This window comes from Lathamus discolor, chromosome 10 (genome assembly GCF_037157495.1).
Source record: "Lathamus discolor isolate bLatDis1 chromosome 10, bLatDis1.hap1, whole genome shotgun sequence".
NCBI lineage: Eukaryota > Metazoa > Chordata > Aves > Psittaciformes > Psittacidae > Lathamus > Lathamus discolor.
The window spans coordinates 16109523-16137402 of NC_088893.1; the positions used below are offsets into that span (position 1 = coordinate 16109523).

The window sequence follows — 27880 nt, forward strand, 5'->3', positions numbered from 1 at the left end:
GCTCCTGGCGCATGGTTAGGCCACTTTCCATGTTACCTTGGCTGGCCTTTGCTGCAACAGTTTTTCACATCCTCTTATAGGCACAGAATTAAAGGTTATTTCCATTCCTGCTTCTTATCGCTTTGATCTTTTGCCAGTTCCTAACATCTCCAGCAGATTTGCTCTGGATCTGTTATTCCCATACCTACCCTCTGCCTGCGACATTCTCTGACATTTCGGATTCTGCACCACCCCTTAGTTTCTTTCTCTCCCCATTTATTCCTTAAGATCTCTTTCTGTTATTTCTCTCTTTTCTCCTCAGTGGAACAGCTATATGAAATTATTGCTATTTGAATACAATTGCTACCAAGTGCACAAGTCTCACCCCATGGATCCCAAAGCCATCAGACTGCTCAGAATATTGTTGTATTTTCTGGCTGCTTAGCAAAAAAAAGAAATACAAAACCTGCTGTTTAATTCTTTCTGCAGCTCTTCCAGGTGGCTTTCCTCTGTCTCTTCATTGCGTATTAGCTTAAGGATCTCTTCTGAAATTAGAGAGAATCAAACCAAGGCCTGGCAAAGATTAAGGCTCAGTAATGATGGTGCAACTTCTTCCGGTCTTTTATCTGGGCATGAAAAACTCAGCAACAAGGAAAGGATGTGTTTGGGGAGGGAGAGGAGAAACAAGCAAAAGAATGAATGAAAGAGAAATGAAAAAGGAGGAAAAAGGAAAAGATTCTCTGTTGTTTTTAAGTTACCACATGTCTGTTTCTCTGCTAAATCTGTTTTTCACGGGTTAAACAAAAGAATGGAGTGTGTCTGAACCTGTTGTAGCATAAACCAATATCTTGTCTAATGGTCCACAGCCATGACCAGGAGGTAGGAGTCCCACACTATTCATTATCCCGTTGTTCCCTCCTGTGTGTTCTCAGGCCAGTCATTAATGGCATTTATCACTCTTCTTCGCCTGCATAATATTCCTCATAGTGAGCTGGGTCTGATAAATCACGTTTGAAGAAGACAGCACCCAAAGTGATACAATTTACAGCTTTTACCCTCTGGTGTACAAAATGCAGCACAATGTTGTATCCGAGGCTTTGAAGGAGGTTTGGAAAGCCAGTGGAATTAGAAATTAGGAAAAGGAGTTTTATATTCTTTTCTGTGGGGAAAAACAGACACTAAACTTTTGATTGGATACCCCATTCCTGGCAGTGTTCAAGGCCAGGTTGGACAAGGCTTAGAGCAGCCTGGTCTATGGAAGGTGTCCCTGCCCGTGACAGGGGGTTGGAACTGCATGAGCTTTAAGGTCCCTTCCAACTCAAACCATTCTATGATAGGTTCTCTTATGCCTGTGTTCAGAGTGTACAGAAAATGAGTAAAAGCTGGTTTTTAAAGGTGGAGGATAACTAGCGGGCACCTTCAGAGGGCATGCAGTGGTGAAGCTGCGGATGTTGAGGTGGCACTGGGCTGAGACATCCACTCTCCATTCGGTCACCTCCCCTCCCAGTGCTTGCATTTTCTCCTTCTGTACCATGGTGTAACAAAACAAGTCGTTTTGAGATCTGTAGTTTATACAGTTGGCTGCTGCTTGTGCTTTCGCTGCCGCTGCAGATGTGTTTGTTAAATCCACCTGGAAGCTCAGGCACAGCATTACCGACTCGTTAAACCCCACCGCAGCACGGTACCATCTACACAGAGCATCCCTGCTGGGGTGGATGGGCTGTTACCTGCCCTTGGTGCAGAGCCCCCTGCCCTCAGAGCTCATCTCTGCACTGGTGTTTGGGGACTCCTCCTCACTGAGACTTGTCTCTCACCCCGCACGATGACATGGCAGGGCCAGCTGAGCTGCAGTTCACTTGATTTAGAAGTGAGATTTAAGACCCGCTGTCTAGACGTTCTCTGCGGTGGATTTTCAGCTTCAGACTTAACGTGTTCCTTTTTTCCAAAGTCATTCAAATTGACTGACCTTCGGGGCCTGTTTGGAAAAGAGTAATCTATCTTTTCTAGAAGTTGTAGTGATATTTGTTTTGTGTATTTTGTATTTGTAATAAATGGCTTTAGGCTTCTGTCCTGTCTTGTTTATTCTTATCTTAATTCTTAAATTTATGTTACCTCCTACTGTAAAGTCAGTGTTAAGGATCTCATTGACTATTATGATGAATATAAAAATCTGTTGCTTTAGGAGTGCTCTTTCTGACTGATACATGAGTATTCAGGTCCTAGAAGAATTTATCCCTGCTTCTATAGCAAAATAAAGTTTGCAGGCACAGAGGTTTGGATTCAGGTGTCTGGTTCAGGAAATGGTGCAGAATATGAATTGCTGTTGGTCTTTGGGTAAATGTAAGTTTTGTTGAAATGGCTGTTGAGCAGACTGAGGTCTTCCCCAGCTCTGCTTGCTGACAGTCGGTCTAGCTGCCTGGTTTTGGCAGGACAAACCTGTGGCTTTATGAAACATGTTTTAATGGAAATGTCTCATAGCAGAGATTAACCAACTTTCACGCAGACAGCTTTGCTTTATGGCGATGGCTCCGTGTTTGTGCTCCCAGGGCTCGTTACCTTCTGTGCAGAAACAATCTCTGTTTCTGCACTTAACTGTAGGCCATTGCTACACTAAACAAAACGGAATGCTTACGCTATTACTGAGCCAACTTTTAGTTAATAAATGGGGTTGGGATAGCGCAGAATATATTCCTCGTGATAGTGTCTCATTAGCCATGCAGACAGCATCTTTCTGCATTTCGGGTTAGAGAAGTTTCACCTTTGTTTTCCCTATCACCAATTTAACTGTATTCAGTTACTCTCAACTCTGGCAGAAAAGAGTCAGAGTAATTTCTTATTCGTAATTGCACATTGCCAAAAATGACTATGTATATTGAAGTTAGGATTGGGATTAATGTAAAAACTTAGTATATTTTAGGGGTGATGCAATTATCTCTATGTTAAGAGTAACAAAAATGAGCTATATCTGATATTGAGATTATACTTAGAGAAATGCTAGCAAAGAAAGACACAGAGATATAAAGGAAGCATAAAACATACATTTTCCATTAGAACAGTACTTGGTAAAGGAGAGATTTCTGTTGTGAGGTGCCACCTGCCAGTTTCGTTGGAACTGCTGCTCCAATTCTCATCTCAAGCAATGAGATGGGCACAGTTCTGCAAAGCAAACCTGGTGTCCTGCTGAGCATCCACTTGCCAGGTATCTGAAGGTGGCCCATTATACTGAGGACTTGGTTCTGGACAGTGGTGAAGTGCTGGGCTGCTGACAGGATATAATTTGTCGCACTTGATGGCCTGATGTACTGCCAGGGATACAGCAGAAATTTCTATGCTGTATGGGAATGAAACCTTTCCTGAGGATGTGGGTTTGTCTTGAGATTACCTGCAGCAGCAGTGGGGAGATCCATCGTGCTGCTGATCAGTCTGTGTCAGACTGCTGTATAAAGGAGGTTGGTGTGATGAAAAGTGTTTGCTTTAGTTCTAACAAGAGGAGAATTCTGTCTTTGAAGAGGAACAGAAGAAAATGTCCCATAAAAAATGGCGTAAGACTGGAGTTCTAGGAAAGTGGAAAGGCTGAAGAGAACAGCTCAGTTTTTTAGTGAGAAAGAACAAATGTCTGGTCCTGTACGTGGTGCCAAGGGTCTTGGAGGGCAATTTTTTTATTACTTTAAAATTGCAAGTTAAAAAATAGATTTGTTTCTACATTCTCAGGGCAGGACGCTATTCTTAGAGATTAAGTTGTGTAACTTGGGGCGTGACATACTGTAGCCTTCATATGAATATGGCTGGAGCTTTGCTCCAGCTTAGTATGTGGAAATGCAGCTGTGACTTCTGAAATGTCCTCCAGTGTGCAGGTACGCACTGAATGCACACAGCATGATTACCCAACCCCCAAAATGATGAGGTCATTTGTCCTTTGCTGAGCCTGGAAAAAGTCTCTTACTTGGTGCTTGTATTCCTTGGGCTAGGAATAAAGCATCCATACTGCCTGGGCTGCAGAATTTGGCTTAAAATTCCTTGTAACAGTTAAAGAGAGAAGCTTCACTTGTTCAATTTACTGACTTGCATTCCAGGATCCTGAATGTTCCTCCAGCTTCTAGCAATTAAATAGCAGTGCTGGTGTCTGGACAGACCCAAGGGGCCTGGCTGTGCTTTTACGGGCACAAAGTTCTCTCCTACAATGTGCTCTGATAAATAGCCATTGTGTTGCTTGCTCTGTTCCCATTACCAGGAGTTCCACAAGAGCATCACTCTGCAGTGAGCTGGGATCAAGCTTTGAAATAATCTGCTCAGAGATTGGAAATGGTATTTAAAAAATAGTGGGACGTTGATTGTGAGCTGCCCGCTTCTTCCTAGCAAGTTAGAAGCAAAGATCATGGTTGGAGTTTTGAGCTGACTTGTCTTTTGAGTATGAGACCAGTCAGTTGAGCTAATGATATCTCCAAACTAACAAAACACTATTCTGGTGGTCTTGGAAAGCAAAAATATGAGAGAAATACCTCACAGCCCTCTCAGCGGCAGGATTATCTCTGGCACAGATGATGTCTGCTTAGTAATGCTTATGTTCTTAGCTGCATTGTGGTTATTTTGTGAAGATTAGGATGAAACCGTGGCTCTCTAAGTTAGTGGGAAAATCTCTTATTAGTGTCGGGACTTGAAAATGTGCTTGTAAATTTTGGAGCAGAGATTTTATTTAAGGACTATCCTGAAACTGGGCACAAGACAGGACCTGGACATTAGGAAGGAAGAGAAATATGAAATACCTTATGGGAACTGGAAAGGCTGAGCAAGCCACAGACATGTCTGTGATGCTGTCCCTATAGACTTTTCTACTCCATAAAATGTATTTAATCTATGGCAGCATGTACATAATAGGCTGTTGCATCCTTTCCCTTTCTTGTGCAGCTTTATCCTGGATGTGAAGCATCTCTCCAGGATCTCAGTCTTTTTAATGTTCAGGAGACTAGATGACGGTTTAGATCTTTACATGAAGAATACTCAGCTGTGTCTGCCTGCAGACAATTGAGTTATATCTTTATTAGCTATTAAAATAAAAGGATGGATAACAGAGTTGTGGATATTTTCCACTGATGCATAGTTTCAGTGTGACTGCAGCTCATGCCTTATGATGTTTGAAATGGCTTTGGTGTGTTTTTCTGTCTCTCTTGCTCTGCTGAGCACATACCCACTTCTCAGGACTATTGACAAGGTTACTTCAATTCACCCACATATTTGGATTAGTTTTTCACTGGTCTCCATGGTAAATAACAGAACTAAGGGCCTTGGCCGCATGGAAGCTGGAAGAACAATGCGAGAACATCTGTGCTGCCTGCACACGTTATTTGAAAATCCCTTCTGTCTAGGTATCAAAAATGTGTGACAGCTGTGAAGGACCTACAATTCCTTCAGTGCGACTAAAAGATTAAAACCCCCAGAAGGCTGGAATTGCATTTAGAGCAATCGCATCCAAGAGACTTTCTGAAGCAGCTGCTGTGGAAAAAATGTAAATGCTTTTTTATGATATCTACTGGAACAGGACTGTAAAGAAGTTAGGCTGGGACTTTGAGAAACTAAATCTCTCTCTTGTTTGCTGTGGGTTGTCACCCCAACACCTGCCTGCCCCTGGGAAGATGCTACTTTAAACACTGCTCTGCTGTGGGAAGAGGGCTGGAATCCGCGCTGGGGTATGGAAATCACTGCGGGATATGGCTATCACCTTGAGCAGTTTGGAGGCTTTTGTCTCTATCCTGAAGAATCAGAAGTACCATGGAGAACAGCTGCTGAACCCAGGGGTTGTTCCCAACTTGGCAGGTCTCTCCTCCTCTGGTGTGCCAGGTCAGACACTTGCCTGGAGGGTTGGCGCACTCAGGGATGCACAAAGCCCCATTCACTATATGCCACAGTGCCGTGACAGACCCTCAGGGGCATTACTGAGCTGGTTTCAGGAGGTGTCTGGTCGAATGGATGCCACCTTACTAAAGATGAACACCTGAGTTACGCCCAATGCAGTTTCTGTTCTTTGTTTCTAACATGGAGACCAGGTGAGAAAAACATCTACTGAATATGACTGCTTCAGTGTGTCACTGCATCTTGCCCGCTTGCAATAGAGTGTGTGTGAATATGCTGTAGTTAAAAAGATACAATAGAACCTGCCTGATTTATGTGGTGGTTTTGTTTGGTTTTGTTTTTTTTTTATATGGGTAATAAACTCACTGGAAAATGTGATTTAAATTACCTGTGATATCCACTAATGTATTGAGCAGGATGAGGAAGGTAACTCCCAGTGATGACTTGTTGGGGTAGTGAGGCTCTTGGGATGTGCAGGGAGGGTGTTCGGTGTCCTGCTTAATTTATTGCTGCTCTAAAGCTGCATGAGGGTAAGGCTGGGGACACATCCACAGGCACTGTGGCAGGTCTGGGAAGGCAGGTTCCTCTCTTTTGGGTGCCCAGTATTGCTGTCTTCCAGAAGAAGGCTCCTCTGACCTTCGCTCGGTGGCACAGAGGCTCTAGGTATGATTGTCTCCAGGCTGCTGTCAGCCTGTTCTTCTGAAAGGCCAGCTGATTAATGTGAAATTTGCTGTTATTTGATATACAGCATCTTCTAACAAAGTCTAAAGAAAGATGTGATGAAAGGTTTATATGTAAGTAATTATAATGCTGCTGTATTCGGTGCAGGCAGAAATTAATATATGAGGTGAAAATGTCAAAATAAAAGGTCAGGAAAGTGAATTACAAAGAAAGTTGAGCATTAGCTAAGAGGCAGTGTTTGTTGGCAGAAGCTCCCTCCTGTATAAAAAAGGTTAGAAAGGGACCTTATAAAGACTGCATATTTCACACACAGTTAAAATTCTCTGTTGGTTCTTTTCAAGAGTCACGTTGCACAGTTAAACAAGGACAATTAATATAATGAAAAATCCATGTTTATAGCTTCTGGCTTTTGCCTGGGGACACTTCATAAGCCAAAAGTGACCCTTTCCCTTAGAGGTGATTCCAAGAGCTTGACATGACATAGGTGGGGCAAGGGAAATCTGTTCAAAGAAAACAGAGTTCTTCAGTAATAGCCACCGATTATAAACACAACTGAGAGATGTTTAGTAATGCTGTTCTTCATAATAAACCAAGCTATCCCTTTGTATAAGGAGAACAGCCATGCAGCATTAAATAATGATTTAGTAGGGCAGAGAGTGGCGGAATCACTGCTTCTATTTTAGTAGTAAGCAATAATAATAAATTGTTTAGGAGGATGCTACAGAAAAAAGTGTTGGAGGAAATGCACAATGATTGATTTTTCAGAATTAAACTATACAGGCATGCTGAATCAACGAGCTCTTTGTGCTTAAAGCTTCACCTACTCTGGTTGCTGGAACTGGAAATTTATGTTGTCAAAAAAACCCATAATAGCTATAAATAGCTACGTTAGTGTCTTAATCTACTTGATTCCAGTAGGGTACTGATTATTTTTTGGGTTTCATAAGTTGCCTTGTAAATTGAGTTGTTTGAATTGCTGGTTTTCTTTCCAGCAGAGATTTGCTATTAAGGCTGTTGTCCTACTCTATGTAGATTTCAAGGATTATTCATTCATTTACTTAATGTATTGTCCCAGATTACTTATGCAAAGTAATGGCAATGCGATGGTGGAGTTATTGATCATTTTTGCTCTTGTAAATGTACTTTGAGAAGGCACATTAAGTGAATCCTAACAAAATCTCTAGTTAAGTACTAAAAGGATTTCTGTTTTGGCAAGTTTCTGTAGGAAGTGTGCTCTAGACCTTGCATAACCTGGCACGGATCAATGGCAGCTGGTGAAGCACTGACTTCTGGGGGTGCTGCACTAGCAAAGGAACCGTATGTGATGTTCTGCTTGGAAGAGTGAAAGTGGCTCTTATCCTCAGGTGCACAGAAACCTCTTGCACATAGTATTCACTTTTGACCATCTTTATTGATAGCTGTACCTGAGCCTTCATGAATTTTTAACACAGCAGCACTGTATGCAATGTAAGAAAATGCTGTCTTCTCGCTAGAGGACCTCAATAGATCTGCTGGCTGCAGTGAGCCTGCATCCTGCCCATGTAATGGAAGTGCTGCCCACAAACCACAGATGTCAATACCAAGGCTTGTCTGTGGTTTCACACCAGCTGCACGTACAAGGTCCACATCCAAAATAGATGTATCCATGCATTTACTGTAGTGTAATTAATTTATCTCACACAGAGCTTCCTGTTCTCCAGACCACCATGAATGACTATAACTATCCTCTTATTAGATCCATTGCTCCACAAAATAATACCCCTTGATTTTTTAATTTATTTTAAGGAGGAAGAGTTTGGCCATGTGTATAACACTCCCTTTCTCAACTTTCCATCATTTGCCTCTTGTCTCCTTCCCCAGCATCCAGCCCTCTGCCCCACTTTGGTATCCTCGGCCAACCAACCACTGGCAGCAGGTGTAAGAGGAGGTAGTTTCTTGAGTTATTAAAGCATGAGTATTAATTAAAATCACATTTTATTTCCCTCTGCTGCTTCTCCTGTGTTACATGAATGGGATAGCTCTGGTGTGACCAGCTGAGTTTTTATTTGCCTGACATTCCTGGGCTGGGTTGCAGTGGAGGCATTTTTTGATGGCCGGGCTCAGCTGTGGGTGTACTTCTCTTCTGAAAAATGACTTTGCAGAGTTGACACTGTGGAGTTCCATACGCATTGCTGTGGAAATGCTGCCAGATTTCACTGCACTATTAGAAATAGAGCATTTCTTGAGTGCTGAGCTATGTAAAGTTGGGCTTGGATCACAAAATCAGGTTGGTTTCTCTCCTACTCGCTCATCAACAGCAACAGTCTTGGACTCAGAATTTAAGTGACAATCTTGTGGCACCAGTTGAAGTACAGCCCAGATAACTTTTTCTGTATGTATCTTGATCCTGGAGTAAAACAAGCCACCAGTATTAATTATTAATAGAAATAGGTCAGCTACAAAATACAGCTAGAAACAAAAGAATGACTTAATGTACCTTTTTAAGTCAGGCATGGGCTAAGTGTAAATCTTAAATCTCCTTAAACTGTTTTTTGACAGGATTAATAATCTGTGCCTTACTTGCTCACCTTGTTTGGATGTTTGGATGTTAGATGCTCTGTGCCAGGCTCCTGAGACCAAGGATGCTGCTGCTGTTGTGTTACAGCCTCGCTAATGTGACTGTCAGCTGGAGGATTGGAGAGTGGTTCAGTCTCTGTCTTTTGGCTGTTCCCAGGATTGCAAAATCACCATTTCCAGAGCAGTTGACCTCTAAGAGAAGGTGTTTCCTTTGAGTGCCAAGGCAGTCTGTGCTGAGCTCTGCTGGGTGCAGTTGGTGGCTGCAGGATGCTCCTGCACCCGCTCAGCCTGGCAGTAGATTTAACACTGATTTAAGAGGGGGGTGGGCTCACTGAGGGTTGGGGTTTCTTTTAGCTTTTTGTGGAATTTGGAACATCTGAATCTAGACCTGCAATATAAAAAATACTTATCAAATGGTAATGCCTTTGATATGATTCAGTTATGAAAGATGGAAATTATTCTATATAGATACTTCTATTATTTAAATCGTAAGCAGAGTCAGTATTTCTGATGCGTCTTCTCTTTTAGCAGCTTAGATTATCCTTATGATAAGACCTGTTCTGAATGCATCTTCTTTGGATTGTACTCCATGTTCACCACCATGATGTTTGAAGATCTTTCACTTCAGTAGCTTAGTGAAGTGCTCACATCCCCAGACCTCTGTTTGGGGAGAGGCATGGTGGCCGCTGTTACTTAGTCTTTGTGTGCAGTCTTTCTGCAGATACAAAACCATTCCTGCCTTTTTCACTTTGCTTATCGTTACTGCTGTTTAATGATAGAGGTTCTGAAGGAATACACAAAATGAGGAAATCTTGGAAACCTCTCCTCAGGGTGTTGTGGAGAGTGAATATGAGAATGCACAGTTTAATTAAGACTACCTGGCAGACATTCAGGCAAGGGAAGTCATGTTTAAGTAATTTGCTAGAGTTGTTTGAGGATAAAACTGTCCCAAGAAATAAGGGGAAGTCAGTGAATGTGGTATATTTAAATTTTGAAGGTGGTTCCTGCATCCAGAACGAGTTTCCATGCTGTGGCCTGGCAGGAGAAGCTCAGGGCAGTGGCCAGGAGGGCACCAGGTCAGTTGGGAACTGATATAGGAATAGTAATAGTAATGATCCTGCTAATTTTATGTAGTAATTCCCATCTGGATTGATGTTGGGGAAGATGCTGTATTGGAAGTAATGCATCATGTGGTGGGACAGCTGAGGAAGTGGAGAGCATCTATGGACATCAGTGGGAAAAGAAGAGGGCACCAGTAGAAGCCATGTTTGGGAAGCCGCCCTGGAGTCAAGGGGACCTTTTAGCCATGGCGCACTGCCTGCTCTCCTTCTGGTGTCTGGTGATTAACTCACATGTGTGTAATGCAGCCAGACAGGGAAATCCCCTCTCCCTTGCAAAGGGATGAAGAAACAGGCAGTGTAGACACACCATGGTGAACGTAAACTTTTTATTAAGGTATTTGTGCTACATATATATGGAGTGGGTTTAATCTCACATAGCAGGAAATTGTATGAGACGTGTGCAGGAGGATTAACCTTGATTTAACGGGAGCATTCTTTTTTTTTATTGCTTTTAAATAAATTGACAGGTTAGTGCTGGATCCTTAAACATGGCAGCGCTCATGCTAAGGCTGAATGACAGAAGATTTGAGAGGTTTCAGCATTAAAACATCCAGAGATGCTTTTCACAGCGCTGGACCCAGCTGACATGATGCCAAGAAGCCCCCAGTTTCCCAAATCTCAAAAGGGCTGTGAAGTTAAGCATGGTTTTCCCCAGCTTTGGGTTTAAACTTTTAATTCCCGACCTGCCAGGCAGTCAGGGTGGGCCTCTTCTGAAGCTGAATTACGTTTAGCATAGGGTTTTATTAGATGAGACTTTTCTCAGCCATGTCAGGCGTGAAAGACTAAGTACGAATAATGTGTTTAAAAGCTGCATAGAACTGCTGTGTGTAAAACAACGCGTCGCTCTGAAATTGCCAATTAGAGCTCCTGTTTGTTTTGTTGTGTCAGACATGGGCTCTGACATCTTATCCTTTTTTATTTACAGATTAGGAAATAAAAAATCCCGGTTGTTGCTCACATTTCTAATTGACATTCTGAAGAGGCATGTTCAGTGCAGAGATGTGCATGAGCCACTCACTTTTATTGGGTTTTAGTTATGGCTAATAAAGCCCATTTTCTGCACAGTTATTTAATTTGCATCTGTAATTGCTGCAGTTGTACATAAATTAGACATGCAATCGGAAGCCTAATTCAGCTTGTCTGCTCCTTATGCTACAGCCATAATTATGGAGCTGTGGTAACTTCATGTTAGGAGGCAGAGATTTACAGGAATTTGAGGAAGCAGTTGGCTCCAGGGAAGAAAAGGCTTGTTGCTATCAGCTGCTTACATGGTCACAGAATCACGGAATCCCAGACTGGTTTGGGTTGGAAGGGACCTTAAAGCTCATCCAGTTCCAGCCCCTGCCGACACCTTCCACTAGACCAGGTTGCTCCAAGCCCTATCCAGCCTGGCCTTGAAGACTGCCAGGGATGGAGCAGCCACAGGTTCTTTGGTTCAGTGTGTATGATGATTATACCTAGTGCTGGCCTGGACTGGGAATCCCTTTTGGTAACACTGCCAGCACAGAGTGGGTGACACTCTCTGCCCTGCAGAATTTACGGTCCAAGCAGATCTGGCATGAACTTTGGCAACAGCCACATGTCACGGTCTGGAGTAGGGGCAGGATACTGCTCACAGGCCACTAGGAATGATTTTGGCCTTGATGAGATCGATAACTGTAGGTGATGTATGTGTTGAGCTAGATCCCGGCCTAGAAAACTGGGAAACAAAGACAGAAGAGCTGCATTTGCAGCTGGATGTGAAAGTACATCTTTTTTTACCCTCTCTTTGCCTTGACTAATGGCAACTGAGAGTTTCTGCAACAGGCAACAGTCTCTGTGGGTGAATTCAGGACATGTCTGCGAGACCACATGCGGTACTCTATAGGATTTCTTTTTTAATCTTTTCACAAGGAAGTTCAATCAGTTGCCTTAGTTTCTCTGTTTTGAGACTTCAAATGGGCCTGAAATTTGTGACGTTAAGGAATAATCCTGGCAGGTTAATGCTTCAGACATTTTGTTCTTTGCTGACTTTCCTTGTACTTTAGGTGATCCAAATACTGATGTTCTTTTTGTCTCCCAGAGCCATGACTTGGCTTTCCAGATGAGTTTTAAAACATAATTCTAGTGGAATTGTATGGCAATATTCAGCCTGAACACATTGCAGTGTTTGCAACTTCCTAAGCTAGAGGTGGCTTCTATCAGTGGAAGATAAACACCCCCAGGAGCTTGCATGGTTGCATACCCTCCTCTCCTCCTCCCTGTTGTAGCCTGACCCGGTTGGGCACTTTTGTACTGTGGAACATATGTTCACTGAAATGAAACATGAGGTTTTGCTCCGTTATTTTATTTTTTACCCGTCAAAAAGCCTGTGCTTCAATTTGGAAATAATTTCAAAGCAATCACAGCTTGGTTTTGGTGGACCAGTTATTCAGCAAAATGTAAGAGGTGCCCAGCTGCACTGCAGTATTTCAGACTGAGGCACCTTGGACTTACACCAGAATATAAGAAACCTTTCTGGATGCTTCAGAAATTTTAGAGATTAGCCAGAAATAGACTGGAAAGAGTGAAAAAGTATTAAAGTTCTCTGATCCTAAGAGAAATACAGGAAAGGTCAAATGGAAGACTTTGCACTGAAGGCAGCCTGGAGCTCAGATGAAGATAAGCTGGAGATCCAGGCAATGGGAGCACCTAGATACCATCAACCCTCTGCTTTCTTTAGAATCTCAGTGAGACAATAGTAGCTGTTGATACCACTTTTCTAATATAGTTGAAACCAGTAAGAAGGTGATGGATATTGATTAGTGTCAGCTTCAATAGATACATGTCCAGCTCCCACACTGCAGAATATCATCAAGAGTCCTGCAGGTCCAAAATCATGGTTGGTGATTCGTGGGGGCTTCCAGGGCACCAAAGCCAAGTGGAGTCTTTATTGACTGTGGTACTTCCACGTCTTTTTGTTATTCCATAATCGAATAACACCATTGTTGGGCAAGTGACTGCAGTTCTGTCTGACTTCCAAACCCATTACTTTTCAGCACTGATTTGTGGTCTCAGATCTGCATGAACAGATACTATAGGTGGACTGAATGAGACAGTGTTTGTGGTACTTGTGTTGCTGAGGAGACAGGGTACAGTGCTCTTAGGGTATAATATTCTTTCAAAGAGACCCTGACACCTGGACTATGCCCTCTTCAGCTACCAAAAGATATTACTTTTCCCTCCAGCCTTGCTTCCCTGATGCTATAAGATGTCGCTTTGTTTCTTTAAAGTGACTTCAGCTTTGCTGTTTGGCTTTATAGACTTCTCTTCTTCTGGAGTAATGGGAAAACGTAAAGCATTTATCTGTTGAACAGCTGATGGAGTAATATTCTCTTGCTCAGCAAGAGCTGAAAGAGGAGAGATTCTGTTCTGACTTCAGATGAGGGGACCATGTTACTACTTCTGTTAGCGCAGTTTGTGTTGGTAATTATTATTTTCAGTGTTTGTTCAGTATTTTTATCTAAACATTAATTTTTGTTGAAGATTAAGAAGATGGATATACTCATGGACAGCTTTTTACCTTGTGGTTTCTAAAATGGAACTTAAAGCACGGAGTTACCATTTTTGTATTTGTTCCCTGTCTTTCCGTGGTCATTGTTTAACTGATCACAGGCATTTTCCAGAATCAAGTAAACTAGGAGCAGGTTGGTAGTCAGTTCATGTTATCCAGGTTAAGTGTTTGGATAAAACCTGTAGCTCATTGCAGAAACAGATCTTGAGTGGCTGTTCTTACCAGAAGGTGTTAATTACTGGTCGCCTTTACTACTTAAGTCAGCAGAGCTCTCTGTTAACTTCTTGATTACTCCAACTGCTTTGTAAGGCAGTCTGAAAGGTTTTTTGGTGTTGACTTTGATGTTTCCAATTTACTCTTCAAAAAGAACAGGTTAGAGGCTAAATGGTGTCTATAAACTGTTCCTGTGCAGGAGGCAGAAACTTATGTGAAGCCTTGTCTGGTTTTACCCTTAACATCTTTTGTTTCTCTAACAGCCATTGGCCTGTCTAACCTCTTTAGCATCAGGTTGGGTTAACACCATTCAAAGTGAACTGAACTGAATTTTTAAAAGCTGAGTATCTCAATTTGCAGTTGTATCTGATAGTTTTACAATGTTTGACTCCTTTTCAAAAAGATTTCTAATAAAGATGTTAGCTAACAAGTGAGTTGTCCACCAACCCTCCAACCACTTTCATTTTAGCCATTATTATGTGTGTGTGTATAGATATACATATCTGTAAAAGGCTTCCCAGCCCTTCTTGCTGGACATCATTGTGCATTTGCTTTCCAAAGTCTGATTTCATTCTCTATAGTAAGAGCAGAGGAGTCATTAATACTAATGCAATTTGATAATGCTCTGCAAAGTGAATACAAATGCAATTTCTGATCGCTTTAAACCTTATTTACAAAAAGATGAGACTATCTTTAATTCAGGAGATAAATTCCTTGCTACATAATTCTTGAAAGGCTTTTATTTTGCTGTGCAGCGATTTGGCCCTATAGGAGAGTTCTCTATCCCTTGCCAAAGTGCATTACATCCTACCAGCTACAACTTGTCTAGTAGGCAAATGACCTCAGTTTGATTAGGCTGCAAGCCAATCTGAAGGACAAGTCAGACAGGGAAGGGTAGAGCTTGCTTATCAATAACCTGTGAATAACCAACAGGCATACAGAGATCCTGGAGGATCCTTCCTTTGGAGGAAAGGACCTTAAAGCTCTTTTCAGTTCTAACCTGCTGCCACAGGCAAGGACACCTTCCACTACACCAGGTTGCTCCAAGCCCTGTCCAACCTGGTCTTGAACATTGCCAGGGATTGGGCAGCTGCAGCTTTGGGCAACCGATGCCAGTGCCTCAGTACCCTCACAGCAAAGAACTTCTTCCTAATGTCTAATCTAAATTGACACTCTTTCAATTGAAAATTGATTTTTCATTCACAAAATGTTGACAGATTTCATGGCAGTTGGTTTGAAACAAGCCATTTCTCTTCTTTCCCTTGGAACATATTTGTAAATGATTCTCTGAATTGAGACTTGAAGTGCTTGATTTTATGTCAAATGAGTAAAAAGAGATTTTGGATGAGCTGATTTGTTCATTTCTTTACTTTAAAAAAAACTTTACTATTTCATTTCTTTACTTACTAAAAAGTTTACTATTCAAGTCCATTTGACCCAAAAGGAATTAAAAACATCTTGGACCTGGCAGCAAACTAAACAGCTGCATTTTTGACTTGTCTCTAATCCCTTTAAAGCCCGCAATTATTAACGCTAAATTTATCTTGAAAAAGAAACCTGAAAGCCCATCCCATGTGCACTGTGGAGATGGAGCCTTCCAAAGCAGCCTCTCATCCCTGTGCTCCCTGAAGCCTAGGGGCTGCTCACAGCTTGCAGCTCATGGGGCTGGGCAGTGGGAGATGGGAGCCAGTCCCAGCTTCACCTTCCTTGGGGCAATGGAGATGTGCAGCGTAAAGACCAACCATGATTTCTTTTCACTTTCCTCTTTTGTGTTTGTGCTGTTCCAGTTTCTGCCTCTTCATTTGCCATCTCCCCAGAGGGTTTTGGGATCCTTGCATCCATCCAGCTTCTTTCCCTCCTCCTTTCTTCCCCCTCTCTCCATCCCTGGTATACATTCATGAAAAGTGCTACATTTTGTAAGCATCTCAGCTACCAGTGTCAGGACCTCATCTCTTACCCACCGCAATAGGAAGGGCAGCATTTAGCAGTTTGCCTTTTGTAGGGCCTGACAGATTCAGAGTCCTTATACAAATAACAAAAGAAGCCTTTGCCCTTGATTTGGACACGCCTTGGGAATAAACTTTGAGCTTTCACTAGAGCAGAGACTGGTTCTCTCTTTCAGGGTTTTTTACTGTCATTTTGAAGTTTAGCAAATTCCTGCGTCCTCCAAGTTTGCTTTGTCTTTCTTACAGTCTCTAATCAACTGCAGCTGGTTTTGTTATTGCAGAAGGTCCAAGCAAGATTTAGCAACAAGGATATTTTCAAAACACAGGTGAAATTATAACTCCTTCTTGCTCTGAATCAAATCCTGCCAGTGTAAGTAGCCAAGGCATCGTACATCACGCTGCCTTTGCTCAGCCTGTCCGGATTATGGTTTCTTCTTGTGAAGCTCAAATTAACCTTCCTTTTTTTTTCCTGGCTGACTGCTGATTTCTGGCATAACAGTCTGAGCTGAACAAGAGGTTGGTTGAAGTTCAAATTGCAGGCGGTTTTCACCCTAGAATCTGGAAAACTTTCTTCCTATGTTATTCTTCACAAGGTGAAACGAGCAGATCGTTTACTTTGTCTAATTAAAAGATTGTTGTGATTATGTAGAGGACAGGAGCTCTTTGCATTGTCATTCGTGTGATACGTTATTTACACTGATAAGATTTATACTATGTTTGTTGTCCTTGGCATTGAAAACATTTAATTGTATAATTTGCAGCTTTGTGAGACTTTATACCTGACAAAAGAGCTCCACTTTTAAATGGATGGAATGATTCCATTTTGAAATACTACCAAAAGGCAAGATTTATTGTTCTGTAGTTATGGCTAAAAAGCATTGGAAAGATGCATATTTGCTTCAGCCATTGTTTTTCAGTAGTACTCCCCATGATGTATGGTGATTTTATGTATTTCTTTGTCTTTTTTCTCTCTTCTCAATCCCTGCCATGGCTAGGAATTTGATGCTTTTTTTTACATGTGTGTTTTTTAATATTTATTTGTTAAAGTCTATTAAAACCTAATTTTCCCTTCTTGCAGCATAGTTGGCTTGTGAAAAGACAACTGCCATCCCCTTTAACCTGTTACTCAGTTCCTGTACCATGGTTTGGCATTTTATTCTGTTAAAAATGCAAGTGGGATTGTTAGACATGTCACCTGCAAAGCCAGGGGTCAGCTATGCAGCTTATTTACTGTCTAATTTGCTGTAATGTAATCATGCCTGGAATTTGGATCGGACATTGGAGTATGTTGGTGGCAGACTTGGACTCAAATAGGCCATAAGCACTTCATTAAAGGCAGGGACAGTAAGTTGTGGGTCAGATCCTGATTCTGTTTGCTCAAAGGGAAGAGTTTGGGTCTTCAGGTGGGATCTCTGGGGCTCGTACACCTTCATGAAGCTGTAGCCTGCATGGAAACATGGCTGAACTCTGCAGCTTAATTAATCATGCATTAGCTGCAAATGAGGTTGAGAGTATTGAGCTCTGTTTGTGGCTCTGTATGAGCCCTGTACAACAAAGTCAGCTTTGCATGGGTGCACATGTGTGCTTGAGAGTTCGCAAGGGATAGAGCCCTTTTCCTGAGGGAGCCATAGGCTCTCTGAATGGGTGTGATGTAGGAAATCATAGAATCACAGACTGGTTTGGGTTGGAAGGGGCCTTAAAGATCATCCACTTCCAACCCCCTGCCATAGGCAGAGACACCTTCCACTAGAGCAGGTTGCTCAAAGGCAACGTGTTCTGCAAGTCACAGGCTCTGCATGAAAGGCCAGTTTACAATGACTTGCCCAGATATTTGCAGGACAAACATTTCCCAGATACAATCAGTTATGTCAGTGAAACTTAGACATTGGCCCATAAATTAAGTTGCATTTTTTGCCCCTTCTTGAGCTTACTTTTAAGCGCTGAGTTAGAAACTTCTTGCTTGTTCATAAGTTGTGAAACCTGTGTTTGCATTAGTAAGGTTGGTCGCTGAAGAGTTTCCAAAGGATAAATTTTGCTGCTGGGAAAAAAATATGTTCTGTTCTCAAAGACCATTTCAACCAGGTCACTCAGACTGGTTTGCCTGGCTGGTTTGCCATTCCTTTCATTTCTCCTTTCTGACTATTACGTTGTAATACGAAAGTTAAAATGGTAACAAAGTGTATTTCACCATTTGGAAAAAAAGAAATAGTGTTTTAGCCCGAGGTGTTCTCTTACCTCACTCTCACTTCGTCTTTTAACAGTGCAATTATCTCTCATCTTTGTTATTCATTGTGTGACTGTGGCCCTGATGAGATCAATTTAGTTTTCAAGTTTTCTTTCTAGTATTGTGATACCTTTTCTCTTTGTTGTGACATGCCAGAAGAGATCTCCCTGGCAACATCTACCTGTGGTTATTCCCAGTGCCTCTCACTGGGCCATTTGCCATGGTGTCCGCTGCACCATTGTCACAGTGCTAATTGGTTTAGCCTTCCAAAAACACAATTCCTTGCCTTTCAGTTTTGAAAGTTCTCCTCTGGTTTTGCCGCTTCAGTAGGTTTCAGCTTTGTTTTTTGTTATAGCCCTGATTCAGGCAAGAACTTGAGTATATCTTGAGATTTAAAGTCATTGTGCTGTTGTATAGGTGACAAAGAAAGGGAGCAGTGATTGTGCCTGTGTGTTTGCAAGAATGTGCATTCATTCTGCAAATATGGGACATTTCTTCTGCCCCAAGAACTTTACAAGAACTGCTCTATAAAGGCCCAAATACACAGTATTTGAAACACTGTAAAATAGTTTGAACTTCTGATTTCTCACGCCATGAGCAGATCATTCCAGGAGGAGTTCAGCTGCCATATCTACTGGCCTTCTTGCAGCTGGAATCTGAGACCTATTTTTGAGAGCCCAGCCCAGCTTACCCTGACACCCGTGGCAAACTTCCCTGGACAGATGAAAGGTGGAGTAGGCTCCGTGTTAAAATGTGATTTGACTAGAAATGGCATTGCTCTAAACTAAGAGGTAGGGAGCTTGTAATGAGATCATATGGTGAGCAAGGCATGCAGGCCAAAAGTTTCCTTTAAATTCCTTCCTTGCAGATAAGGGCAGAATGAGGATTTGTAACCTGGGTGAGGATGCCTGGTGCATGCCTGGTCTTTATGACTGCTAGGTGTGGTCTTGCTTTTGGTTTATGTAAAAGAGTGGAAGAGATGGAATTCGAACACACACCCAAAGAGAGTTCTGCTGTAATAATTGCTCTTTGTTAAGGGTTTACCACGTAGCAGCCACTGCGTTAACCTGTGATTCGAGAAATCACAAGAATTCTCTGAACATTGAGCTCCAAGTCAAACCCGTGTTGAGGCAGTGCCCTCCTGGGGGTGCCTTTTGAGCAGGGCTAACTTGGTATCATGTACCCGGTGCACTGCGTGTGATTTGCTTCTCTTGTTTAGACTGTTTTCAATTTGCTTTCACCTCACAGGAGCTCTCTTCCATTTTAATTCACCTTCCTGGATTTACCCGGATTTCTTATGAATGATCTATAGCAGAAGTGTCCAAATGCAGACTGTGGAACGGGAAGGGGAATTATAAATTATGAAAGACCAATGTAGCCGAGCAGGATGGTGACGGGGGAGAAGAAGACAAACAGAGGGCATCTGGAAAACAAAAGAGAAAACAAAGAGGAAGGTGAGCAGGGCTTTAAAACCTGCAGAAATCAGAGAAACTATTGATGAGCAAGTGACCAAAACATGTCCTGACTGTGTGCAACTGTAATGAAAAACAAACCCCAAATAGAGGAACTTAAAAATGGGAGAAAAAGTTTTCAGGGAATAAAAAGCAAGATTTGTTGACTGTTCCTTGTTTCCTTCACCCTCCATGAGCTGAGCTTCAATTTACCATGGAAGACAAATGAGGATTTTAGAATACATGAACGGGCTAATTGGGGGCTAATTGGGGAGTCGGTTGATCTCAGAGGACAGACACAACAGAAGCCTACAGCATACGAGTGGCAGGGAGCATTACAGAAGGATGACTTGTGATTTAAGGTGCAATTCCCAAAAGAGCAGTTCTTTGTCAAGCTGTCGAGGGTGTTTGGTACTTTTCCAGAGGTGCAGATGTACTTGAGCAGTGGGAAGCTGAGACTTAAAGCAAGTCCACCCTGACTCCTTCTGCTTCCGTGCCACACAGACTGTTCCTCCTGTGTTTGCCTCCTGCCTGTGCTGTGATGCTTCAGGCTCAGGGTGGCATCACTACCAGCTTCAGTGCAGCTGAGCAGGGGTGGGTGCCCTGTGCTTCTGTGTTGTCACAGCACTGCGTGCACAGGTATGGTGCCACCACAACACAACAGGCTCCAGTTGTGCTTTGCTGGTGCTCAGTCTCAGTCACTGGGGTTAAAAAGGCAAAAATTAGCTGCTGTTTTGCAGCAAGCCAGGAATGGGAAGCTGGGGGTTCCTTCAGGAGCATGTCCCAGGGATGGAGATCAGCAGCAAAACAGCACCTCAGAAGTGCTGATCCTTGTGAGCCTGCAGAGAAAGTGCTCAGCAGTCGGCTCAGGTGTTTGTCTGCTCCCGCAGTGACAGATGAAGTGTCTGCGCAAGCAAGCAAGCTGCATTTGAAATGGTGGCTGGCTGGTCTGAATGCTGCATGCTCCTGTTGGAAGAGGAATTCCAGTATGCTGTTGTGCTGACAAGCTGCAGATGATGGCTGTGAACATGACGTGTAGTTCAGTCTCCCTGTCCTGGTCTCTCTGCTGTGGGCTCGCCAGAAAGTCCCCTTCCCTCTATTAGAAAGAGGAAGTAAAACATTAAAAACTGCTTTATTAAGACAATATCACTGCTGGGAGATTGAGGAACCCAAAAGCTGGTCCTATTGAAGCTTCATAAGGGACTCTTTAAGAACTGTGTGTGCAGCTGTATTTCCCTGACCCCATTTGAAAGAGATCATGAAAAAAACAAACCAAGATCACAATCCAGCAACTATGCATTTGGTGGATGTCCTAAAGGGAGTGACAGAAAACACAGGGAGAGGCAGTTTTCGTGTCAGGCAGTGTGTTTATGCTTCAGTAACTCACAGCATCTGTTTGAGCTTTGCCTGCCACGATGGGTAAGGCAGAATCAGAAGATGTCATGTAATTAGGTTTCTATAAAGCACATGATAGCAAAGATTAATGAGCAAGGCAAAAATTCCCAGAAAGTAAGGTGTTGTCAGACATCCCAAACTGTCACAGATGGAGAAGCCTTCTGGAGGCCTGCAAAGGCAAAGCTGATGTTTGTGTCAGTATGAATTTTCCTTGTCCTAGAGATGGGAATTGGAGCATGGCTGCATGATGCTGCCGTGGTATTGGGTCTTGAGACCTCTAGTCCCAGTGAATGTGGAAGCTCAGGTAGAGCTAACGTAAGAAGTAAAATACCAGATTGAAAGTGGAACAGTGTGGGTAAAAGGCTGGGATATTGCACATTGCTCAGAAGGGAGCAGAGCAGAGGGATCGTGTATGACGTGCAATGCTGTAAGCAGTTTGCACCTGCACTGTATAAAGACCTGTCTTCTGGTCTCAATGTACTCTATATGTATTAATGCATCATTGGGGCTGTCACAGATGGGCACCTTTGAGTCAGCAAACAACTTGGACTTTACTGCCTGGGAGTAGTAAGGATCACTTGCCTGTGCTAACTGAAAGCAAAAATAGAGGGCACCTAAACCCCCCAGGCTGCAGCACCAAGCAGGATTGTGCGCGTGCTTTTCCCTTGGTAGTTTTGCTGCCTGGCTCCCAGCTGTCTTCTGCATCTCCCAGCACCACAGGGATGTGTCAGGGGCAGGAGCACAAGCCAGGCTGCCTGGCTCCAGAGTATACGCTGAAGCCAGAAGCACAAGTTTCCTTTCCATTGACAACTTGGGCACTTTTATTCCTCCTCTGGGAGACGCTCTGCAGGGCTAGGAGAAAATCACTAAAATATCAATGATGTTTTAGCTGGCTTCAGAAAAAAGAGTGATTTTGAAGGATTTTTGGGTGAACTCTTACAGTGCTGCTGTCTCTTTGAATTATTCTGCATGAGCAGCGCAAGAGAAGAACACAGCCTTGCCTCTCAGTGGTTAATTTTCACAAATGTGAATTTTTCCTAGCGGGAGCAAGGAGAAGGTTTCAATACAGGCTATTGTTAGCCCCTGCAAATGCCAAGTGTCTGCTCTGGGGAGATGGAGAACAAAGTTGGCACCAATAATTAGTGGCTGATGCACTGATTTGGCAAAAGCTGCTGAAAATGAACATCTGATGGAGAGGTCTTGGGATGATTTAGTTAAACACAGTGCAGTTTGAGATGACTTTTGAGATGTTATTGTGCAAATGCAGGCCTGATCAGAAGGAAAATGTGAAGGAGTTTGGTGTCTTACTTAGTTCTTCAAGTTTTTCTCTTGAGCTTTCCTAGTGCGTTGTACAATGATACAACCGAGTTACTGATGTTAACTAAGGAAAGTTGAGATGCCAAAACATGAAAAATGTCTCCTTTACTACAGGTACAACTTTGTTCACTTCCTCTTTGGTAAGACGCAGGTATTAATTTGATATGGATGTGACTGTCACTTAGGAGCAAATCCAACATGGGAATAGCACAGCATGGGCCAGTTCATCATCCAGGAGACCAAGAGCAGCGCTGGAGGAGAGGAGTCCATGTGGTGCGTGGTCAGGCTGTATGTGGAGGCATCCCTGCCTGTCTTCCAGAAGAATCTCCTGGGAAAGGACACTGGTGGGATATGAATAAAGGTCTTGCAGCTACAGCTGTAAACATATTGAGCTGTGCTGCTGGTCTTGGGATGATTCCAGCACCTGTGCTCTGTGCTGGAAAGGGTATTGGATTGGTGCCTCAGAGGTACCAATGCCCACTGGGCATGCTGTCTTGAGGGGTGGCACTCGAGGGGTGAAGGTAACTGTGGATTTGGGGAATTTTTATGCTCCAAGCAAAACTTAAAGTGCTTGGTTGGCACCCACTGGCAGAAAGATGACTCCCAGGGAAACTCCTGATAACTTTCCTCAGGGAGTCGGCAGGACTGTAAGGATTAGTGTGACAGTGATGAAGTGAGGAACAGAGAGGGAGCACAAGCAGTTTTCATTGCAGGATGGTAGGATCACGTTTCGCCTCTGGCTGATTTACTCACTGCAGGAATAAAGATGCTGCACTAGGAGTTAGTTTGACTTTGACACATAAGAGAAAGAAATGAAAGCACAGAAGCTCTTGATACCTTGACAGCCAACCATCCACCAGAATAACATCCCCCAGCAGTAGAGCTGCCCATCTGCAGCCGCAGTGCAGGCTCGGCTCTCCCGCTTGCCCAGCACTGCAGCTCTGCAACAGCAGGGCTGATGGCTTTGGCCTCGCTGCTGATTGCTGTAGCTCTTGGTGAGATGTACAAAGAGGACATGTCCTGCAGCCCCTGCCAGCCCAGTCTTACTTCTCTAGAGAACTTGTGAGATTCATGGTCAAATTTTACAGAAACTGTGATTTGCCTTATAGACTGTCAATGTATGACTGACCCCCCAATCCTGTAGTGAATCCCCTGGGACTGCTGTGATAGCTTGGTAATCACTGCTGGACACTAGCAAGGATTAACACTGAGGTTTCCTTCATGGACTAAAACATGAGGTAGGGCTAGAGCTGACTGCTTGGCTGGTTTTGAGCCCTGGTAAAGAGCTGTCTCCATTGCTGCAAGGCCAGACCCCTTCCTTCTCCACAGTAAACCTGGGAGTGACAGCTGGGCTCTGCATACAAGAGAATTTTCCTGCTGAATCATGGATTCTGACAAACTTGCAGCCCCAGGAGCAGAAGCTGCTGGGGCCTTGAGGCTGGTAATGAGAACACCGTGGTTGTGCTTATTAGCTGCATTAAATGCTTTTCTCCCAGGAGAAGGATGTTGTGGCTCCATGGGGATGTAGGACCACTGCATGTGGCTTTCTGTCTGTCCCGTATGTGAGCTGAGCTCTGCTAGTGCAGTGCAGTGGCCTACAGCTTTGAGTCTCGTGACAAGCATGGCCTTGAAGCTTGGTGGAGAAATGGTAAGGACACACTGGACACATTGCCCAGGCAAATGTGTCTTTTGGGGTCTGTCCTTTGACTGGAGGCCTCTTCTAGGAGGCACAGAGCATCTCACCATGGAGGATGGGTGTGCATCCCTCCTGGCAGCCAGGGGCTGTACAGGTTGGTAGGTGGTGCTTACCACAGTAGGAGTCTATGGGGTCTCTGCTCAGGCTGCACATTGCTCGGCACATGCTGAAGCAGAAGCCCAAAGCAGCAACCTTAAGGCAAGAGCACAGTCATTGTAATAATGAGCCCAGTGATCTGGTGACTCACTCATCCCTTCCCAAGCAGCCAGTTTTGATGTGAAAACTTCAATAAATGAAGATGGAGAATCCACTTCTGTAACATTTCCAAGAGTTGTTTCTTGTTTCTGCTTTGAAGATGATGGCTTCAACTTCCTCCCTTTCCTTCCTATTATGTTTCTGTGAACTAAGCACTGGGAACCTTTAATCAATCTGGAGTGCTCTCATGCCTTTCTTTGCCTCTCTGAGCAAGTCTTCCTCAAATTGTCTGAAATCAAGAGGTTCTCCACGGGGCTTCTCTTGTAATGCAAATGACAATAATGATATTAATGGCAATCATTGTTATTCTGTAGGGTGAAATGTCAAGTTTCTATATTTTCATGTTAATTTTTAGTAGGTAAGTGTCTCATTAACTGTATCCCATCCTGTAAGAGAACGTGCCTTTCATATCACAGGGACTCTTACGAATCATTAGTAATAAAGTTGGCTGCTGTTGTGACTGATGGATTGGTCTTTGACATACAATAATGCAAAACGACATGGCAAATTGGGAATGAAGTATGAAAAGCTGTTAAAAACATTGTGAACCTAGTTATAAATTAATTAATATCTAAATTGTGTTCCTGAGTTGTAACTATAAAGAAGATCCATGTCACTACTGTTGAACTGAATGTATGCATCTAGGAAAGTAGCTCATATTTTGAAGCAGCAGGGATTGGTTTGTTTCTACCTGCCTGGATAGAAAAAGGATATGTTGGCAACTGCACTTGCCTTCTGTGCGCAGTAAGATCAGGATTTGAAGTATGGTGTCTGTCTTCAATTGTTCTGATGGAAGATATCCATGGTAGCATGAAACTCCTGAATGATATATTTTTCTACAAGTACTTTAAAGCAGTAAGTAATTTACTACAAACATCTGCATTCTTCTCATCAGGGCATTGGTATGATTTGTTCTCCTTTTGGCCTTGTATTTATTATGCAGTATTGCTTTGTAGAAAGTCTTGTTTTTACTTTGCAAAGTAAAAATCTTTTGGGTCAAATTTCTCTCTCATTTAGGTTATTTTTAATCGGCATCAAGTGAAACTAATGCTGTTATGTAATACACGGAACATAACAAACTCTGCTACTTCGCATACACACCAGCTTAGCTGGGACCTGAACCTCTCTTGGTTGACAACCCATTTGTCTGTTTGGTTTCAGCTGCTAACCTCACTAATCTGGGCACTCTCGACAGCGCGTTGAGCTTTATTGAAGACCGGGTGCATAGATCGAGGCAGCGCTATCGAAGGCATGCGACGGAGGATGATTACAACATTGAAGTCCTTTTGGGGGTTGATGACTCAGTTGTTCAGTTCCATGGGAAAGAACATGTCCAGAAGTACCTGCTGACCCTGATGAATATTGTGAGTATAACTCCACTAACTGCACTGTGGGAAGGAAGGTGAATGTAGGTTGGTTTAGCCATTTGAATAAGACATAACGGGTTTTTCTTATGACAGGAGATAAAATAGCAGGAAAATTCAGAAAAAGCCACTTGCAGAAAAGCCAAAAGGGGAGAAGGAAAAGAAGAAAAAGGGGTCAAGAAACAAGCTGACTATGGGACTCTTAAAATATTCCAAGTCCTGCTTCCGTACTTTGGTGCATGGGGCATGGAGTCAGGGGCTCAGGTTCTTGGAAGTCATTGCATTTTAGTTGCATTTTCTTTTAACCTAAGCTCCCTGCTTGAAGAAAGGAGAACTTTCTTCAAATGAGGTTCTATTAGAAATTTTGATTCGTTTATACATTTTTAAAACCACTCAGTTAAATCCTTTTGATTCCTCAACAACCACCTTAAGTCCCAGGCCACCAACCTACTCCTTGTTCACCCTGCAGTAAAATATTACACAGTTTATCACTGAACTTTCTGAAATTGATTTAATATTTACTCCATGACTGACATCTTTAGGTTTCCTTAGTTAAATATTTACCCTTCGGAACCATAGTCTGTACAGCAGAGTATATAGCATAGAAGTGATGAAAGGAGACGCTAGAGAATATTAGATTTGAAAGAACTATTTTTCCTTTCTAAATATCAGTGCAGCAGGCACAGCAGCCCTCTAGTACCTTGGTCAATAAGCAAGGAGTCTATTTTCTGGGAAAAGAATCAAGTTTTGAAATATCATTTCTATAACAGATCAAAACCAAAGCGTGTTTTATTCTTCTGGCCAACAAAATGGAAGTGAGTGGTAGCCCCCTTCACAGGCAACTCATTCGGAATGACTTTCTTCCTTCTCATGCCCATCTGCAACAGGACTCTTTTCTCAATAAAGCACACTTCTCTAAAAACTTCAGGTTCAGTGAATGGGTGCTCTTAATGAAATATTGTTGAGTAAAAAATCATAGGTCTGCTCTGTTTTTGACAAATAGAGTATGACTACTGAAGTGGTGTCAAGAGGATGAGTGTCTGTAGGTGACTGCTTGGCATTACAAACCACAGAGGCAGATATATGGACAGAAATCCACACTATGAGGGGTACATTTGCCTGGGATGTATTTTTTCCAAGATATATTTTTTTAATTATGGAGCTTGTTTCTTTCTTTCTTTATTGCATTCTGTTGACAATGTGCAGAATGTCACCGTTTTTCACTGTAAATGAGAGGTGGAATACAATTTGAGAAAAAAACCCTTGTGTGATGTAAATTCAGTTGCACTGACTTTTTATAACAGTATTGTAAATAGTTACAACTCTAACGTTAGTGCAGGTTTTTAAGGTACTTAGTGTCTGCTCTGACGGCTGTAAATACATATATTCTAACAGAAATGACATAGTGAATTTCATTTATGTGTGTGGTTTGTTTCCTCTGAGGCTTAAAACAAAGTCTACAGTGAAACAGATGGTTTTATGCATCTCTAAATTAACAAGCCAAACAGGCCAAACCAGGAATGTGACTGAAATGGATTATACAGGACTCTTTACTTATCATGTCACTTAAATCTATTTTTAAGAATTAAAATATACAGTAATGGTTAAAGAAGCCCTAAATGTTCCAGTTCTGGAATATACTTTTCTCTAATTTTAGCAAACCATCCAACACACAAATTGTAAGGAATAACAGCTCTTCAGCATGCTGTCTGTGCAAGTGGTTTAGAAAGTGCAGCCTGTGTAACCATCCCCATAGGGCTGTAGCAGCTCTTGGCATAGGCAGTAGTTGTTCTGTTGGGAGAAACATGTCTTCTGGGGATTGAGGATGTGTCACTTGCCCTGTGTCCAAATATGAGGAGCAGTTTGAAATCCACAAGCCTCTTGAGGAGGCTCTGTATAGTCTTTGGCAGTTGTCAGTGTTGTCTTGTTCTTTTCTTCTTCAAAACTCAGCTGGTTTCTAGAGTCTGTATTTAGCAGAGCGATGGGTGATGGTAACCAGTTCTGTTTCCATCTGTCCAAGTGTTGCTCCAGAATAGAGAGGCAAGAAGAGTTTGCTACTGCAGATCCCAGGCGATGCTGGAGACCTGCATCATGTTGAGGGACATCGCAATGCAGAACTTGTCCTTCCCCTTGGCAGTGTAATTCCAGCTGGCAGCTCCTCCAGCTCTTGCCCTCATTGCTAGCTGAATGCAAAGCATGCTTCTGTTTAGACCACTCCTGTGGTCTCCTTTGCTGAAGCTCACACAGTGACTCTCACATTGTCCTCTCTTTTACCTGCCTGAGTAGTTGGTTTTGTTTTTTAC

The 27880-nt window shown here is 42.8% G+C and overlaps 1 protein-coding gene across 1 annotated transcript in view; it reads left to right on the forward strand.

Moving 5' to 3' along the window:
* ADAMTS2 (ADAM metallopeptidase with thrombospondin type 1 motif 2) overlaps window positions 1–27880 on the forward strand; it is a 177728-nt gene that overhangs the window by 94398 nt on the left and 55450 nt on the right. Inside the window, exon 4 of the mRNA XM_065690392.1 lies at window positions 25375–25577. Within this exon, the coding sequence (XP_065546464.1) occupies window positions 25375–25577 (203 nt within the window). The remainder of the gene's footprint in view (window positions 1–25374; window positions 25578–27880) is intronic.